Source organism: Ochotona princeps, chromosome X (assembly GCF_030435755.1).
Source record: "Ochotona princeps isolate mOchPri1 chromosome X, mOchPri1.hap1, whole genome shotgun sequence".
Classification (NCBI taxonomy): domain Eukaryota; kingdom Metazoa; phylum Chordata; class Mammalia; order Lagomorpha; family Ochotonidae; genus Ochotona; species Ochotona princeps.
Genome location: NC_080865.1, coordinates 91,587,910 through 91,608,298, shown reverse-complemented (window position 1 = coordinate 91,608,298; position 20,389 = coordinate 91,587,910). Strand labels below are relative to the sequence as shown.

The following is a 20,389-nucleotide window of genomic DNA, read 5'->3' as shown; positions in this document are numbered from 1 at the left end:
AGAGAAAAAAGCACATCTGAAGCTTGAAGAAGGACAGAATTTTAAATCCAGCTAAGCCCATATGGCATTCCAGTGAATTGCCAAGATGCTATTATTATGTGAAGAAGATCTCTGCTTTCCTGTAAAGGGCTCAGAGTATTTTCTGTTGGCCATTAAGGTCTAGAAAGGCAAACCAGATAGCAGCTGTGACTTGAATGCTCAGTGCTGTAAAACTATTAAGTGAATCCTTTGCCGGTTAGCTTTGGCGGATGATGGTGCCTCTGTGCCGTCTGCATCATTACAACTCAGGAGGGAAAATCTAAAAGTGAGTGGAAAAGAAGGTTAAAAAAAATAATTGGAGCCATGAGACCAATGACACTCCGATGTGGTTAGCCACAGCTATAGTTAAAATGAATTAAATGTTGTCTAGAAGACTCTGAAGGAGTTGCTTCTTGAAGAATCTAGGGAAGGTTGGCAGGTGGAGCAAGAGCCTCTGGAACATATCCTATCTCTCTGTAGTAGGAAATAAAAATCAGAATAAAACAGAAGTTCTTGAGTCTCATGCTGTTAATTACAAGTGCTTTGCCCAATCCCAAGGTAGACTGAAGGAGCAGAATGTGTGCTACACAGGAGCCCTAGGTTCTGGTCTTTTCTAAAACACTTAAAACCTCTTTGACCTTGAACAAACATGGCCATGAGACTAAGAAACTTATGTCCCGTAGATACCAATGGCTCTTTTTTAAAGGAAATTTTTAAAAATAATTGTTTATTTTGAAAGAGAGAGTGAGAGACAGATACCTTGCATCCATTAGTTTACTGCCCAAATGGCTACAATGGCCAGTGCTGGGCCCACCTGAAGGCAGGAGCTTCATCTGAGTCTCTCACTTGGGTAGCAAGAGCCAAAACTCTTGGGTCATCTCCTGTTCATTTTATTAGCCCATTTCTTAACTGGATTGTTTGTATGCATAATTTATTACTGGAATCACTTTGAATGGAAAGTGATAGAAATGTAGCTGAGAAATCCTATAATAGCACCCATTTTTCCACACAATATTCTCTGTTTCACAGCTCTGCTTTCTCTTTGTTCTCTTTAAGTCGTGGCTAATTTCTGGTACAGAAAGTTCCTCTTCCTATGGAAGATAGCTTTTGATACTCCCCCTTGCAGTGTAAGGAGAGACGGTCACAGTCAGGGTCTTGAGTGTTCCCACATGGCTTGGATGCCCCATTTGTTCTGTCAGTCTCGCTGGACAGGGATTGTGTATTACCACAATGGGCAGACAGTGCTGATTGCATATCAACATATAACCCTACACCTCAAACTCTATTACAAAGAACATTCAATCTCTATCCAAGTTAAACAAAAACGCAGTCAAGTTGGTATCCCTGTTGTTATCTGTGGGAGGAACATCTTTCCTGAATATTGAAATTAGTTACATGACTGGCCTTTAAATAAGAATAAAAATCAGATTTTACATTTGGCCACCTTTTTGGTAGTCATAAGCACATTGTCTCCATTTCCTGCCTGTTAGAGTGATTTCTCAAGCGCTTCCAAAGCCTTGTAACCACTGAGATCCACTGTGCTCAGTTGGTCATGCAGACAGCCTGGATGCTACTTGTGGTTGGAATGTTAAAGCTCCATACTAACCAGGTGTGCTGCCTGGACTCCCTAAATGGGCAGCTGTCTTGAATTTAACCCTACCGTCACAAACAGTTTTTCTTCCATATCCAAGACCACACCTTGGACCTACATTCTAGTCATTTGCCACTAAAGTGTACATTCACAGTGCTGCTAACTTTTTGCACCTTGCTTCATGCTGTCTTATAACTATGCTATTGTTGACGCTGATCATTCTTTTCTACAGTTTCTTATCTCTGTTCTTTGCCAATCTGTCATTGCTTGTCAAAATTCCACCTATTACCCATGAACAGCAAATATGGATATGAAATAGGGAATTACACAAAATTATCAGGAAGAATTTAATTATTTTAGCTACTTTTCCATAACAGCGGTATCTTGTGCTTTCAAAAATTTTTAGACTTCTTTCAAACATGAATATAGAATTAGTGATTAAAATTGTCATTTAGATATATTTGACTAAATTTAAGAAATGTTATTGCATGTATTCTCAACTACAGGATCTCAGTTTCAAGTAAGAGTTTGTTGTTTCATCACAGAAGCAACAACTATTTATTAATTATTGTTGGTAATGAAGTTATTCCTTTTACAGTAGCTCTGGATCATTAAGGGTTAATGCTCTTCTGAGCTTCATTTAACTCCACCATTCTGAACTCTTGTTAGTTTTCTGGTTTAGGTAATCTGAAATGCATTTTCATTTCCAATCCTTTGAAATTAAATGTCGTTATATTCCATATCATGTGATCCTGGGTTTTGAAATGCAAGCTAATAAAACAGCTATAGTAGCTTAAATAAGTATGGCAGTTATTGCAATGGCTCAATGACATCTTCTAGGAACCATACTCTTAAGAAATATTTTTGACTCTGCAGTTCTGGTTGTATTTTGTCTTTATAGATCTCATGAGTCTCAGAAGGCTTCGTTATTCTGTCATCTTTATACTTGTCATCTCATGGTACTTCATTTCCTTATTCCAGCTGTCACATACGAATTCATTTCATGAAATGGGAAATAGTGAGTGTCAAATGGCAAAAAGAGTCCTTCCAGGCATGTCTGTATAAACAAACAGCTGGGTATTGACAGTTGTGTTACATGTCCACCATTGCCTGCAAAGTTGAGGACGGAAATATGGTAGATACAGGTTGGTTCTGGCAATCTACAGTATCTGTCATAAGGAAGTAGGTAGCACTATAGATTTTCTAGAACTGGCAGTGTAGCTACGTTATATATGTGTAGTCAACTTATTTTCTAGATCTTTGCCGTTCAATAGCTATTAAAAATAAGTTTCAGATTTGGGTTCCTCAGTCTTATTGCCACATTCAAATGTTCAATTACCGCATTTGGCTGGTGGCTACTACATTAAAAGTGCAGATACAGTACTTTTGCACGGTACTGTGCTTATTGCATGGTCCTGTGAGTTCTGTTGCATGGCACTTTGCTTATTGAAATAAAGCCAGGGAACATAACAATTCCCAGTTCTTACAGCTTTTTAGAGATAACAGAGACCGGGCGATCAGGCAGGCATTTGTTGTTTAGATGTTCAGTAATTCTTAAGTATATAACAAATTCTAATACATCCCTGTTATTGTACTTAGTACTCTTTTTTCTTTAAAGAAAAATGATACCTTTTGTTGGTAGTAAGTTCTGTTGTATTAAGGCATATCAAAAAGTTCATGGAAAAATAACTTTTAGTTCCATTACCACACATGAACTTTTGAAAGTGCCTTCACAATGTTTTTGATAGCACAAAAAATGTAATCGATATGAATGAGATTGACATTTTAAGATTAGATTACTATTTATACTTCTTGAGGTACAGTAGTTTCTCGACTTCCTATTTCTTGAGTTCTATCTTTAGTGGGAAGTTAACAATTGAAAGTATGTCATTGTAAAAATTAAAATAAGAACAATGAGGAGGGGGCGCGTGGGAGAGAGAGATGGTAAGGTCTGAATTATCATTATGCTCTTAAAACTGTATGTGTGGGCCCGGCGGCGTGGCCTAGCGGCTAAAATCCTCGCCTTGAATGTGCTGGGATCCCATATGGGTGCCGGTTCTAATCCCGGCAGCTCCACTTCCCATTCAGCTCACTGCCTGTGGCCTGGGAAGGCAGTCGAGGACGGCCCAAAGCCTTGGGACCCTGCACCTGTGTGGGAGATGCGGAAGAGGTTCCTGGCTCCTGGCTTCGGATCGGCACAGCATCGGCCGTTGAGGTCACTTGGGGAGTGAATCATGGGATGGAAGATGTTCCTCTCTCTGTCTCCTCCTCTCTGTATATCTGACTTTGTGATAAAAATAAACAAAATCTTAAAAAAGAAAAAACTGTATATGTGCGAGTGTGTGTGTGTGAGAGAGAGAGAAAAAGAAATACATGAAGCTTTCCCCCTTTTGTTTTAATAAGCCTTTATATATTATTGGCGGAGAATACTGACTTGAATAATCCGTAGAGTTTTCATTCACTGAGCTGCTTAACATTGCAGAACAACAGGGGTCTAATTGATTGCAAATAAGTGAGTTCTGTGTGGGCACAAATTCTGGTGCTAATGAAAAGTCTAGTTTTAAACTCTTATTCTGTGTTTTAGTTTTTGTCATGGCTAAAGGACATTGCCCTTTTAAGAAGCCAGATGGTAAAAATGTTTCTTTTAAATGAATGAGGCATAGCTAGAGACACAAAATGTTGTTTATCCTTTAAAAATCCTTTTAGATCCTCTGCCAGGAGAAGGGCTAGAATGGGAGAGAGAAGTGCAGAAGCTAAGAAGATGGTAAGACCAACAAAAGGGAGAAAGGCTGTTATTGCCTGGATTCCATGCACTACTCAGGTGTAAATGGAAATACTAGTTTAAGTGTGTGGGACTGTAGGGAGGGTGTGCAAAAGAAAAGACGTTGTTAGGAAAGTGGGAATTTGAGGAGAGATACGAATGCGCTTTTTGCACTTGAGTGTCTTCTTTGATCACTCATTATTTCACTGGGATATTTCACAAATGGAAAATATTAAACCATATAATTTTGTTATTTGCTTAAAATAGTTATGAGTACACAATCTGGATTATCGCTGCTATTCGTGGTTTCCTAACAAATTAAGCTGACTTGCCTATGTTGCTTCAATTAGACACCATTAATTGCCTGGTAACTGTAGCAAGAGAGGAAGGTACCTCAGAGGAATAAACATCACCCACTTGTCCCTGGCCTTTATTTTGAATGCCCATTATACAGTGAGAAACCCATAACCCTGAAAACCAAACACTTGATGGGTGTATTTATTTGGACATGTTCAGATTTTTTAAAGATTATTTATTCATTTATTTGAAAGTCTGAGTTACATAGAGAAAGACAGAGACTTCTTCCATCTTCTGGATCCCTTCCCAAATAACTGCAACAGCCAGTGCTGGAGGATGCCAAAGCCAGAAGCCGGTAGTTTCATTCAGGTCTCCCATGTGGGCGACAAGGGTCCAAATACTTGGACCATCTTCTGCTCTTTTCCCAGGCTGGTAAAGGGAATAGGATCGGGAGTAGAGCATCTGGGACACTAACTGGCGCTTACATTGAATGTCAGCGCTGGAGGCAGAGTCTTAGCTTATTACACTGAGATGCAATCCCCTCGTGTTATTTACTCTAAAGAAATCAAACTGTCTAACTCATTTCCCTGATCCATTCAGTCTCTGTGTTCATCTCTGTGTGTGGCTTACAAGCCCTCAGCAGGAAGAAAGTAGCCAGCATTAGCATCTATAGATGGGAAAAAAAATCTTGAATCCTTATAGAAATACACAGCATTTGTTTTCACATATCCAGAAGATACAAATGAAAACCTTAACTGTGCATCTTGAAAAAGTATCACACAGGTGATTGATCAGTGGAGAATCTGAGCTCCGGTCTTAACTGTGATGCAACATATGCCTTGGCAGGCAGTATATGCACAGGTATTGAAATAATACAAGGGATTGAGCTTTGTGTCTTTCAGAAAGACATTTATTCATAGGATTTTCCCCCTCATTTGGAAATGAAGTACTTGCACAGTTTTTTGGGGGGTGGGCAGCACAAATTTCATGATTGTGTATGGGAAATACTCCTGCCACGTTGTTAGGAAGTAGTTAAAATGTGTCACCTTTCAGCACAAATGAAAAAGTACAATAGAAATTGGTGAAAGCAACCGCACTACAATTCATTGTCTCTTTCAGTGAGAAAATTTCAAGTTCCCAAGGAAATTCTCATGAGTTCTAACCCTTGTCACAAGGCACTGAGTAAATCAATGTATTATTGATCGACCAGTTCTCATGAATCTATCTTTATTTCCTTCTTTCTGTTCATATACCCATATGGTGAGTGACATGTCCAGCCACAGCCTGCAGTTACCAAGAAGCTCCTCAGAGAAGTAAGCTGTGTGGTTCTCTGAATTCCAAAGGTGTTTCACTTGTCGAGCAGAAGCAAATAAAGTCACTAAAGAAAGTGACTGTTCCCCCAATACTGTTGCCTTTAAATTAGCACCTGCTCTAAGATTTGTAGGTTCTGTCATACGTTGTGTCATGTTTCCACTCAAACACAGAAAAAATTTAAATGCATAAAAGAATAATTAGGAAAATAGGGATAGCCACTGAATTCAAATCCCTTTCCATGGCTTCAAAGTGAAAACCCAAAGAACGAACTTCTTTTTTGCAGTTACTCTGCCTGCCAAGTCAAAAGTTATCCTATCATTTCACCCCATGAACTAATTACTACACTTGACATGAATCAAATGGGCTTGTTGAATACTGGTTCCTGAAAATGCTGCTTAGAATAACCTTTTGCCAAGACAAAGTTAGCTGAGCTTAGTGCTTACCACCATAAAAGAGAGCTCGGCCATGACAGCTTGTTATTATTTTAGGAGGGTAAGTTACAAGGCTAGGATTGTTAAGACTTTGAGGTCTGGTTTAATGGAAGTGGAAAACTTGATAAGGATTTGGTAGAGATCATGATACAGTAATTTGAAATTGGGGAACCTGACAAAATGGGGATTTGGAGGCAAGAGGTTCAAGAAGTCTTAAAAGTACAAACTTAATAATTTCTGTCTAGTTTATTCTGTCTGTTGTAGGAAACCCTCAAACTGGATGGCTGGTAAGCAGCAGAAGTTTATTTCTCAGTTAAAATGGCTGAGAATTCGTGGTGAGGGAATTTACCAGATTTGATGTCTTGTAAGGCTTAGTTTCTTGGTTCACAGAAATAGGCCATTTTGCCGTGTCTTCATGTAAAGGAAGGATTTCCTTAATTCATGGATGGGAGGGCAGGTATCTGCATGACTTAATCACCTCCTAGAGGCCAAACTTCTTTTTTTTTTTCTTTAATATTCATTTATTCATTAATTACATTGCATTACATGACACAATTTCATAGGTACTGGGATTCCCCCCCTTCACCCCAAACCCTTCCCCCATCATGAATTCCTTCACCTTGATGCATAACCACAGCTCAAGTTCCGTTGAGATTCCCTAATTAAAAGTTTACACCATACAGAGTCCAGCATCCCACTTGTCCAGTTCAAGTTCAACGGCCTCTTAGGGAGGCCCTCTCAGGTTTGTAGGCAGAGCCAGCAGAGCGTCACCTCGATCAATTAGAAGCTCCAATATATCATCAGCAACAGTCCAGGTATGATGAGGCTGGTGCAGAGTCCACTGATTGACATAGTCCGTCTTAGGGTTTCCCCTTGTCCAGTTTTCCGCTGCAAGCATAAAGCTGAGGTGGTTGATTCATCTACTCCATTTTCCATCTTTTTTTTGATTAATGCTTTGATTCCTCCATTTTGTTCAGGGGAATCCCCCTAAAAAAAACTTTGAGGCATTCCCAGTCCAGGCTCCTACATGTACCTGCCGCCGGAGGCCAAACTTCTTAATAGAACCATGCTGCGAGTTAGGATTTCAATATGGATTTGTGTGTGTGTGTGTGTGTGTGTGTGTGTATGCTGGGGCACATTTGTGTAATACATTGCATTTTATTTTTAGCAGTTGATGGGATGAACAGTAAAGCTGTTTGCAACCTTGCAGCTTCTTGGACAAAAGTCTTCCAGAATAGTAAAGTCAGATTGATGAATATAGTGGAATAGTAGTAGACATATATTTAATGAAGACAATGAACCGTTGTGTAACAGATTTGGGTCCTCAGGACCTATAGACTGGAACGTGCCTTGTAAAGCATGTGTCTTGCTGCTCTGCAAGTATTTCGGCATTGAAAAATTGCTTTATTTGGGAGACGGCCTATCTGCTATTTTGCTCCCCGGTTGACCACAGTGACTGGGAACTGAAGCCAAGAGTTCAGAACTCTCCACGTGAGTGAATGGATCCCATTTGCTTGAACTACCACTGCTTCCTCCCACGGTCTCCATTAGCAGCAAGCTGGAGTCAGCCCCCAAGCCAGGAATCAAATCCAGTTACTCTTAATGTAGAGTGTGAGCATCTTAATCATTAGGCTAAGCATCCACTCCCTTCTGTCATATTTTAAAATGCATAGAGCGAAGATGCAAGAATTGAGGAGACAGATACACTGTTGGGTTGGGGCAAGAGTAGGTTCTCTCACAGAGTAGATAACATTTAAACTAAACCTTAGTTATTGGGCATGAATTTGTAAAGTCTGGGTGGAAGCCTGCGATTTCATGCTTCTCTATTGCCTGACTTGTCATGTTTTCCTTAAAGGTTCATTCAGGGAAAGTAAATTTAGCCATAATCTCATGGAGGGAAAATGGAAACAATCAGAATCTTGATTTTCATAGTTTGTTTTGGTTTATTAAAGGATTAAAATAGTTTTAAACATTTTTTTTGCCTGCAGGATATAGGCAGCATTTGTGTCAGTTATGTTTTCATAATGACAAAGTAGAAACTCTAGTTCAAATTGAATATATTTCCTGATTTTTTTCATAAAATTTCCTCTTAATTTGGTCCTTTAAAACAACTAATGTTAAACATCTCTAGAGTCTTATGTGCTGAAATAACCAGTGTCTACTTTAACTTGGATATTTCATAGTATATGTGAAATGATTTCTGAATTAATTATTCTGTTAGCTTATAGAGAACAAATTTCATGAATTTCATAGCTACAATTCCAAGAAATACAGTCATGCTTTTCTCTCTCCTTACTTCCTTTCATGTTTTTCTCCTAATTTTCCAAATAACATACTTGACGTTTACTTCCTGACAACAGGCGCAGAGCATTCTTTTCAGAAGTCCCTCATGGTAGCAAGTGTCCTTGTCTATGGTTCCTTGTAAATGAAAGTTGGACGTTGGAGCGGAGCTAAGGAGCTCTACGCCTTGTTGACTTGGAGGCTAGCCTCTTTTAGCGTCCTATAAACATCATTAAAAATTAGCAGGGAAAGAAGAGGGGTAGGATGGCTAGTTGGACTCTTAGGCACTCTGTTCAAGTGTGCAAATCTACAGCAGCTGCTCATACTCTGATTTTTTATAGGCTCCCCTGAGCTGAGAGCACAGCCCTGCTTTTTGTCGGTTGCTGCTGGAAGAGACCCCAGGAGGCAGAAGCTGCGAAGTTTGAGGCAGCTGTGAGCACTGCCTTCATTGGAATTTCAGAGTCTGTGTTCTGTGTTCTGCTCTGTTCACAGCAGCAAAGAGACAAAACCAAAGGATAATCACATTTTATAGGTATTAAAAGCATGATTTTCATTTTGGGATTTCAATAGTATGGATATTTCAGGATACGTTTTAGAAAAATGGACAAATTGAAGGAACTTTGAATTTGGCCTATTCAAGGAACTGACACTCCATTTGATAAAAGACAGATTGATATTCAGTTGAAGGCATTATGAAGAATTTTTATATCAGCATTTGGCACTTAATGAATGTCAAGTTCATTTCTCCAAAAAGAAAAAATGGCCATGTAACATTCCTTCACAATTCTTACTAGACTTGTGCTGGATTTATCCTTAATTGAGTTGAAGATGTATTGGAAAATTGCTGTGCTCTTTATCTTGGAAAGGAAAACGCTACAGCTCCCCCTTGTGCTATGTGAAGTTAAAATAACCCACTAATTCATAGCAGTGGAACCCACTCTGTTAGTGCCGTAAAGTATATAAAATATATATATATATTATAAAATAAGAAAATGCTATTGAGTACCTACTGTAATAAAGATAGCAATTGTTGCAAAAAAGTGTATCTTAAGAATTTTTATTTTCCTGCTACAAAGATAGCACATTTTGTTTGCTGATAAATGAGCTCACGCACTAACCAGTAACTGGAACAAGGCATTACGCTTTTGAAAAGTGTACCAGTGGTTATGGAAATCCCCTGAATGCAGTAGTGATTGCTAGAATAACCAGTAACAAGAAGTAATTTCTATTATCATTGCCTGTCTGTCTGTGATTTGTTTTCCTTATCTTAATTCCCACTATATTTCTTTCAAGGAGGAATGTGAGGGTAGTATATGGACTGGTGGGAACAAAGTATTGTAGTTTTCCCCTGAATTTTATTCAATGATTAGGTGCCGCAGATTTTAAAAATAAATCTACAAGTAAAATTCATGCATACTTAATAATAGGATTAATTGTGGGGCTTCCTTTAATGCTGTCTTTCTTTTATGGAGATGTAGTCTTGGTTTGCAATGCTGTCTTTGAAACATTGGCGATAAGGAGAGCCCTAGCCCTGCCTATTTGTTGTGGCAGAGCCCTTTAGTCAGGTGTCAGGACTGCAAGCAGAGGTGCCACTGAAGTACTAAGAAACTGATTGGTCAGTGAGTAAAGACAGCACAGGACAGCAAGGTCAAGATCTGAAGTTCTGCTAATCTACAAATGTTGTAATGGAGTATCAAATATCAATGAGGCTGAGGGTTATGCTAGACAAAGTCATAATTAGATAATATTGCATATACATTGGGAGGGAGAAGTGGAGCTTTCTGTATGGAGTTGCAGTAATTCAGGGCAAATCTTCCAATAGGGATAGCTCCATTATCATTGGCCTGCCATAGTCTTCATAAACTTTATGCAATCGTACCTTTCTTTTCTCATTAAGGCATTTTACTACTTTTTTTTTATTTGTGAGGAGGAGAGACCATGAGAGTGAGTGAGTGAGGATGTTAATTCTTTTCATTCTGTTGATTCATTTCCCTAAACTCCTTAAATAGCCAGGAAAGGTCAGGGCCAAGGCCAGGAGTCAGGATCTTCCCTGTGGTTTGTAGGAAACTTGACCACTTCAACCACTAATACTGCCTCTCTTGATCTACAGTACTAGGAACCTGGAGTTAACAACCGTAGCGGGGCATCAGACCTAGGCATTCCGAGTCAGGATGCTGAGATCTTAACTGCTGAGCCAGGTGCCACCCCTGCAGAAGATTTAGAGATCAGAAATTCCCATGCAGCATGGGTCTTCCCAGCTCAGTGTCCTCTCAAAATCCTCATCTTCTTTCTTCAAATTGATTTGTTAAGATTTATTTATTTTTATTGCAAAGTGAGACATATAGAGAGAGGAGGAGAGGCAGAGAGGAAGATCTTCAGTTCGATGATTCACTCCCCAAGTGACCACAATGGCTGGAGCTGAACCGATCGGAAGTCAGGAGCCAGGAGCTTCTTCTAGGTCTCCCATGCAGGTGCAGGATCCCAAGGCTTTGGGCCGTGCTTGACTGCTTTCCCAGGCCACAAGCAGGGAGCTGGATGGGAAGTGGAGCTGCCGGGATTAGAACTGGCGCCCATATGGGATCCCGGGGCGTTCAAAGCGAGGAATTAAGCTGTCTGGCCTCTTCAAGTTAATTTTTAAAATTTCTTCCAATTTGATTATTTTCCTGATTGCTCCTAGAACTATCATCGTTCCCTTATTATATTAAGTATTTACTGTCTTGATCAGATTGTTGGCTGCAAACCAACTTTGCCCTTGCAAATTAACTTGCATTCTCAATTCCTGATGGAACTCTAGAAATCAGAATGAAAGCAGAGACCATCTTCTGTCCTCTTCCCCATTAGGTCCGGACTGTATTCTTTTTAGCATTTGTATTACTTCACTGTCAAACTTGGTCCCGGGTCTTCTTCCTGCCTCTCGAATGTGGTGTTTCTGTTCACCTGCTTAGACATTATTGACCCACAGCAGCAACAGGCACTGCTACTGTGTGCCTAAGGACAGTTACTATTGGGATGCCCAGGGTTAAGCTTCCTCATGGGATGCCTGATTTTCCATGTTGGAGTGAAAGTTCACATCCTGGCTCACTGGCTCCAATACGATTCTGTTAATGAGCCTGGAAAGCAGAATGGAGTTCCAGGCTCTTGGCTTCATTCAGCTTGGCCCAGCCCTGGCTGTTGTAGCCCTTTGGGGAATGAACCAACAGATAGGGGAGCGCTTTTATATTCATTCATTCTCTATCTCCCTCCCTTTGTGTGTCTCTCTTTAAAAAAGACAGTTAATATTGTGTCCTCAAAGGGTGGAACTTTACTTGATCGTTTAAATAATGAGCTTCTTCAACTGATACTGTATAGCTGAAATAATTTGGTGGTTTCCATTCTGCCACGGTTCTTCTCTACCTTGGGGCAAAATTGTTTTACATTTTTCTGGAGTCTGTACCTACTGTTTATCTGCTAATCCACAGCTATGGATATTTTCCCCAAATCGTGTGTAAAACTGAAATGTCTCCTATGCAAAAGGCAATGAAAGAAAAGGAAATGAGGACAAAAACTCCCAATAGATAGAGGTTGATTATCAGATTAGCTTTCAGAAATAGAAAAAAATAAGCTTAATTTACAAATTATTCTCTCTATATAAGACCCGTGTAGTCTCCTGTCCCTTTTTAACTTGGTCTTCTTATAGTCTGATGCTTCAATAACAGTTCTAGCCCATTAATTTTATTGCTTCCTTCTCGAAAAGCCTATATTTTCAAAACTTTGGAAATTGTTTTTTCCAGAAAAATTAAAATTAATTGGTCTTAACTCTTAAAGGACTCCTACTTGTCTGCCTTTATGATTTCTCTAGGCAGAGAGACACTTTACACACACACACACACGGGAAATAAATATTAGCTTTGAGGTTGGGTCATTTCTAGCAGCAGTTAAAGGTAGCAAAGGTGAAGTGATGGCCTTGTAAAAAGTGAAAAAATCGTGAATTCTGACCTGGAAATCATTCGAATGAAGGGATACTCGAATACCTGGAGAAGTTCTTGAAAGGGAAAATGAAACTTATACCAAGACAGAGAAAATGCTGTGGAATCCCGAGCACAGAGGAAATGCTACAAGAAGCTGAGATGGCAGAAAATGCATGATTCTGAGATAATATTCACTTAATTGTACTTACCTTAATGAATATATATTTTTCTATGTTCTGCTAGAGTTCCTGTTTGCTTACAAACTGTGTGAAGCCAGGATTTTTTTTACTTCATCCTTAGGTGTGGCCCATAACAACTGTTCCTACCTGACTAGGTGTACTCAAATATTTTGTTTAGAAAATAAATAAAAGAATATTAATTGAATAATTAACAGAAAGGGCCATAAAACACTAAAAGGTTGCAATAATAGAAAAAGAATTGATTTTCAGAAAGTTTCATTTATCATAATTTCATTTTAATAAGTACATTTTTAGTGAAAGAACAGTATTTCTTAATTTAACTTTTGGAAATTACTCTATGTGTTCTGTTGTCCTAATCAACTCTGTGTGTGATTAACAACACTTGCATAATGATTTTAAAAGAACGAAAAAGTTCTGCCAAATCTTGTCTCTCAAAACATGTTCAAACTTGAATGGTTCATGAGAACAACTTGATCTAGAGGATTCTTCCTGTTTTGCTCAGGACCTCATGTGGAAGCATTTCTGTGCAGTGTATGTCAGGTAGCAAAATAATGACATTACTTTGCTGTGCACAGACTTTGGACATTTGCTGAGTGCAGAAATTCACCTTTTAGCCAGAGAAAGGGACAAAAGAGCCTACCCTGATCCAATCATTTTGAAAAGCTGTGCATGCTAATGCTGGGATCAAACTAAGTGACAGGATTTGATTGCTAATGTTTTAGGGGCAATGCATCTCTGGATATGTTGATCTTTAACCCAGGTTTAGGAGAGTGGAAAGGGAAAGGAAATGATTTTGTGTTTCTTCCTCTGTCCACCTCCACCTCCCTAACCCCCAATCTGATAGTACTTGCTTCTGATCCTCACCTTCTTAAAAACTACCCCCATCTCCAATATAATACCTGCTTCTAAATCTAATGCTCCTAACATTGAACTCTCCAACCGTACTCCTATTAATTGCCAGAGTGATAATCATAGAAGAACAGAATGTGAGGTGGCAGGAAAATAGGAGAAGGAGGTCTGCAAAGAGCTGACAGTTGCTTAGAATCAGGGAGCAAAAGTATAGCCACTGAAGCAAGAGTTGAATGCCTAGACCCCAACATGATGCCATTTCGTGCTTGTCTTCTGTCACCACTCCACTCTTTTTTTGGTTCCTTGTGTATGATCACTCCTTTCTCCATAACTGTAGCTCTCATTTTCTTAAGAACGACAAAATGTTGCCTTGAATTCAAAGCATTGCCTATTACACACTTGCACCGTGACAACTGGGCAGACAAATGTAACTGGAGAAAAAAAATATGTTGTGAATTAGTAACCACACCCTAAATCAGTCTTTGTTGCAGCTTACCAAGGTTGTTGGTCCATTAGTTGTTTGTACAAAACTTGGATGTTTTTCCATAGATTCTGCTATTTTGTGGCCACATTGGCCTGCCTTCTGTTTCTAACATGTTTGCACCTTACAATCTTTCAATTTACTCTTACTGCAGCGTGGAGCACACTGAACATAACTATTTGCTCCCTCAACTTCACTTAAGGCCTGGCTACATAAAGTCATCAGGAATCCTATTTAAGGCAGTGAGCATGTCCCCTTCACTAGTGGCACATTCTGTTTTCTTTGACTGTTTTCCTCTGGTACTCTATACATTTTATGTCCCCCAGACAATGCAAGTTTTAGGAGTGTGTGTATGTTGTGTTTCTTTACATGTTCCCTAGTATTTCTTACACATTTGTTTAAATATTGAACGGATGGATGGATGTCCATGCATTTTTATGTAACCCCTCTTCTCATTTGCCAATCCCAGCATAGTCACCTAACATCCCTTCCATATTTTACGTATGTGACCAGTTTCTAAACCATATTTATTGCATCTCATGTACTTGTTGGATAAAATATCCAGTGTTCTGATTTAGTATTTTATTTAGTATATTCTCAAAATGGAGAGCTCAACAACAACTTAAATGGTCATTTTTCCATTCCTTTTATTTGTACTATTATGTGGAATTGGCTTGTTCAAACTCTACAAAGATGAGTTGAAGTTGTTTGTTTAAAAACAAAAAGAAAAAACCCTCCTCCTTGTGATTATTAGAGATAGCTAGAAATTTCATGGAAACCCTGTGAATTTTCTCGCACTGGTTTTTCCACTTACTGTACATTTGTGCTATCATGCTGCCCTATGGGTCCATTATCATCTTGGATTATTTCAGCTCATTAGAAGGAAGCGGCAACGTTTTTTTTTTTTAAAATATATAAATTCTTACAGATGGGTGAGATTGCAGTATTAAACAATTCAAACTATAAGGGGTGCTGAGTTTGGAGATTTGTGTAAGTGGTTGAAACTTAAATGAAGAAGTAAGACATTGTCTTTTTTTTGTAGAGAAGAAAGTTTAAATCGTTAACATTTATAAGAGATTGAACCATATATAAACCCAAGAACTTGAATTTTATGGCCCCATTTACACCACAATAAACATAATCATTCTCTCACTGGGATTCATCTGCACTTATGTGGATGGGTGCAATACCTATTTCACTGAACATAGGTTGATGAAATACTTTATAGAACAAAAAATCTTACCAATTTATGCATGACCAGGTTTGAGTTTTTGTGAAAACTCAATATAATATTATTATATTAATATTATCCAGAAAGACAGGGCTTGTTGAACAGGTTAATAGCACAGAGAAGATTCAGTAGGAATATTCAGCTATTTAAGAGAAGCTCCAGCTCCAGCAAGTTATTGGACATATATAGGACAACAGTTTGTAATGCCAGCTGCTAACCTAGTCATTAACTCAAATTGACCTCTCAGTTATTCAGAAACTTTCTAATGTTCAGAATCTGATGTTTTTATCCTTTCCCACTAATTTTAAGTTCAGGCAGCAAGCTCAAATTGAGTGGGTTCTGTATCAAGAGCTATCTGCAGGAGACTCACATTTGACTTTAAAAAAAAAGATGTTTTTCTTAAACTTTTGCAAAAGAAGGCTAAAGTACCTAGACATTCCTTGGTGCCAAATGAAAGAAAGGAATAGCCAGATTTCTAAGAAAGTAGGTTGATTTACTTAAAGTAACCTATGTACAAAATACTCTAGTCACTAAAGGATATTTGTTACTGGATTGAAGGTTGTATAGTGCCTCTACTTCCTTATTTGCTTCTGTGATTACTTCCTGATGTCATCCTGTAACAAGAAGATTAGCATATTATGTTTCAACCATGTTTTGAGAATTTTCTTGGTGTGTCATGATTTCAGTTGAAGTGGAGAAATTAATTGAAATGGGTTGTCCAGTACTGCAGCAAAAAGCAAATTTAATGCATAAGCATACAATTTTAAGGTTTTTAAAAAGATGTACGTCTTTTAAAGGCAAGGGGAGAGAGGTAGGGGGTGGTGTTCTGTCCGCTGGTTGACTCACCAAATGGTCACAACAGCTAGAGCTAGGTCAAGCCAAACCAGGAGCCAGGAATTCTATCAGGGTTTCTCGCACAAGTGGCTGGAACTCAAAACTCAAGTACTAGAGTCATCATTTACTGTCTGCCAGGTGCATTAATAAGGACTGAATGGGAAACAGAGAAGCCTGACTTAATACTCGCATTACATTATGGAATGTGAGCATCCAAGTGGTGGTTTAATGCATTGCACCCCAATACCTACCCCTAGTTTGTGTTTTATCCATGCCTTTATCTGTAAGTTTACATAACTTTTTCTTCATTTTTCCCATAGTGGTCTTACCTGTGGAATAAAGACCTCTTACATTTGATTGCAGACAGCTCTCAAAAGGTATTTTTCTGTCACTAGAGATCTAGATACCATTGAACCTAAGTACAATGTAATATAAAAGCAACAACAGAAACACGATAATGTAATATAAAAATTAAAGGTTCGTTTCTTTGGTCCTTGTTTCTGTAGGTGAACTTGACAACCAAATTGAAACTTCGGTCTTGTCAGTGATCCAGTATATATAGATTTCATTTGCCAAGAAAAGATGGATTCCATGATGGTACACGGTTTTGTTAAAGTATGGGATAGGAACATTGGAATGTTAAAGTCAAGAGAAGCATTCATTGAAACAGTGCCAGGAAGAAAGAAACATAAACTTGTGATTTATTTTCGTAAGGATGAAATGAAAACTTTTCAGCTAAGTGGCAATATTAGAAATGTGGTCCTTAGATCCTATGAAGAAGATGAAAATCACCTACATTTGACATTCAAAAATAACAACTTCATATTCATTGAAATAGATTCCTCCTCAGATGCCCAGCAATTGAAGTTATATCTGGATAAAGTCCATCAAACCAAGTCTCCACCACCCGTGAGAGCTCAAAAACGCAAGAGTGTCCGTGTCAGCAAAGCAATACGGAATGTAACTAATAAAGGGTCAGTACAGAGGGGTTCTAAGAATTCAGCTTGTGGATCCTCCATCTCACAGGAAATACCTAACGAATCAACACTCAGTTGCAAACAATTGTTGGGAAGTCGACATGCAAAGAGGAAAAGAATACTGTCTGATTTGGAAATAGATGAGAATAGGAATGCCGTGAAACAAAATAACTCCAGAAGAAAGAGGAAATCCACAAGAAATCGCTTGACACGGGCAAAGAATCAGAAGACAACAGAGAATAAGAAAATGGCACTCGTGACCAGCAGTATTGAAGCCCTTTGCCTAAAGGGCAGTGAGATTCTTGAAAGTCTGACTCAGGAAATGTTTTTGGCATTTAGGTTGAGACAAAAGTATAGTGACTTTTTCCCAGGTTGGGATGAATTTGAGATATCCTTTAATTTTCACCCAGCAAAAATATGGCAAGGCCTCCCCAATTTGGGAAACACCTGCTATATGAATGCAGTTTTACAGTCCTTGTTTGCAATTCCATCATTTACTGATGACTTAGTCAATCAGCGTTTCCCATGGGGTATAGTTCCTCTTAATGGTCTTAGCATGTTCTTGGCACAGCTGCTTATTTTGAAAGATATTTATAATGTAAAAGTTAAGCAGAAGTTGCTTGCAAATATTAAAAAAACGATTTCAACAGTTTCAGAGATATTCTCTGGTGACCAACAGAATGATGCTCATGAGTTTCTAGGTCATTGTTTAGAGGAGATTAAGGATAATGTAGTAAAGTTAAACATGATGAACATGAGTAAAAATGGATCTGGGAAAGGAAATTTATCTCAGAATGCTGTTTCTGATGATACTGCCAGCACATTCCTTGCTTGTCCTGTCACCAACAATTTTGAATCGGAGCTGCTGTGCTCTATTATCTGTAAAACATGTGGCCATTTTGTTATGAAGACGGAACCAAATAATTATCTTTCCATCAATCTTCCTCAAAGCAAGAGAGCATTTTCTGTATCCATTCAGTCTGCTTTGAATTTTTTCTTTGCACCAGAAGATATTGACTACAAATGTGAGAAATGCAATCACAGGGGATCTGTTGCACTTCATAAATTCAGTAGGCTACCCAGAGTCCTAATTCTTCATCTGAAACGCTATAGCTTTACCGACTATTGGTCAATAACAAAGGATGACCAAGAAGTTGTTATTTCCAGGTATTTAACGTTATCTTCTCATTGCAATAGAAACACCAAACCACCCCTTCCCTTGAGCAAGAATACACATATTAGAGATTTACAAATCTTAAAAATTTTTCAAACGATTAATTCTAGAATAATCAACTCATCACCTTCAAAGCGTTTGACATCAAAACTGAAAAAGTCTCTGGATTTGCACATCACAACATACAAGGGGTCTAAAAATTATGGAAGAGCTTCTAAAAAGTCAAAAGGAAGAAAGGGGCAAAAAGACCTTGGAAAAGAGTCTAAACTGAATAAAGTAGAATTGGAATCGGTACATTTGGGAGAGGGGACATCTTCTGAAAAAGCATTGTTAGCTGGCCCAGTGAAGTATCTGGAAGACGCCTCCCTTTCGCTGAATTTTACCAATAGAGATAAGCACCTCTTAAACCCAGTTGTATGTCTTGAACCTTGTATTAAAGAACTACCTGAAAATCAAAAGCTACAGAAACATGAGAAAACCAATATGTCTGGGAAATTAGGTTCTGATCATATCACCAAGACTTCAGGACATTTTGATGAAGATTATAAAAACGGAATTCAAGAGGGATCCTCCACAATGACCAAACGGATCCTGAATTGTGAGGAGTTGAGATGCTGCAATCAAGCCTTTCAACTGGTGCATCCTTCAGTCCTTGAACATGTAAAAACCCAGAGGCAAACCGAGAGCTACACAAGATATACCAATTGCAGTTTTCAGGCAGTTAGTACCAATTCCGCAAGTGAATTGGCTTCCCGTAAGAACCCTGGGCAAGGTGTTTTAGGTGGGAAGACAGAATCTAAAGGTCAGGAACCAAAAAGAAATATTGGAAAAGGAGATCACACCTATCGTCTTATTGGTGTTATCAGCCATGTTGGGGTGTCCACAGATTCAGGTCATTATATCAGTGATGCTTATGACTTTGAGAGGCAAGCCTGGTTCTGTTACAATGATCTAGACGTGGAAAATATCCATGAGGACCTGATGCTGAAGTCTAGGGCTTGCACTGGGTATGTCTTCTTTTACATGCATAATGATATCTTTGAAGAATTGTTGAAAAGAGAGGCCCCCCAACCTCCTACTACTGAGGCAAAAAAGCTCTCCCCAGAACTAAGAGGAACAGACATCCCCCTGTTAAACAAATCTGCTTAACTTCCTCCGTGTCACTCTCTCCATGGAAGGATATCTCTAAACTTTCCAGAAGAGAAAAGATTGAAGTTCAAGCAGAAGTACAGGAAAATCCATTATAACTCAGACATAGATGCTTCAAGTATGATCATTCTACTAGATTAGAAGTGTGGTTTTCATGTTCTACCGCGGTCATTTTGAGAGTGTGCTCAGGAGCGTTAAGGAACTTAATTGAAAATGGAAATCTTGGGTTCCACTGTGGATCTAGCTTCTGACTCAGAAATTTGGTGTAGGCAGACAGCAATCTACTGTGGACTGATAATGGACACAGCTTAAAAATCACTATTGAAATGTGTAGCGTATGCTGGTTTATTGTTGATTTCTTATTCTGTGAAAGTACAGAACACATTTTGTGTATTTTTATGTTCATATACACCTTTTCTTTGTGAGATTCTTAAAATCAAATCCTCACTTTGCTGATAGTGATGAGCAGTTGAGTTCATACAGATGACTGCAGGGTTCCTGTAACTCTATCTAACCAGAGTAGGCAAGAAATATTAAGTGAAGTTGATAACTTTCGAATCCTCTTAATCTTACCTAGATGATAATGAACATCAAGTCCAGTATCTAGATTAACTGCTAGACTCTTCTTTTTCTTCAAAATCAACCATCGGATAGAATCTTGAAGATGGAGAAGTTGATTTGAGTTTTCCAGAGAAGAGTACTTTCATTGATTTTTAGAATGTCTGCTTACCAGGACTGTATCTGTGAAACTTCGAACAATTCTTTGAAATCAACATTACAAGACTAATCTCTATTTTTTAATATTTCTGCTCTTTATGCTATGATAGACTTGTTACTTAATGAGTAAACAGTACA

At 38.6% G+C, this 20,389-nt stretch overlaps 1 protein-coding gene across 1 annotated transcript in view; it reads left to right on the top strand.

The window, feature by feature from the left end:
• The window catches only part of USP26 (ubiquitin specific peptidase 26), a 51,753-nt gene extending 32,111 nt beyond the window's left edge, over window positions 1–19,642 (top strand). The window contains exons 5-6 of the mRNA XM_004587788.2: window positions 16,555–16,611; window positions 16,741–19,642. Coding sequence (XP_004587845.2) covers window positions 16,817–19,534 — 2,718 coding nt within the window. The 5' untranslated portion in view covers window positions 16,555–16,611; window positions 16,741–16,816 and the 3' untranslated portion in view covers window positions 19,535–19,642. The remainder of the gene's footprint in view (window positions 1–16,554; window positions 16,612–16,740) is intronic.
• The last annotated feature ends 747 nt before the right edge of the window (window positions 19,643–20,389 follow it).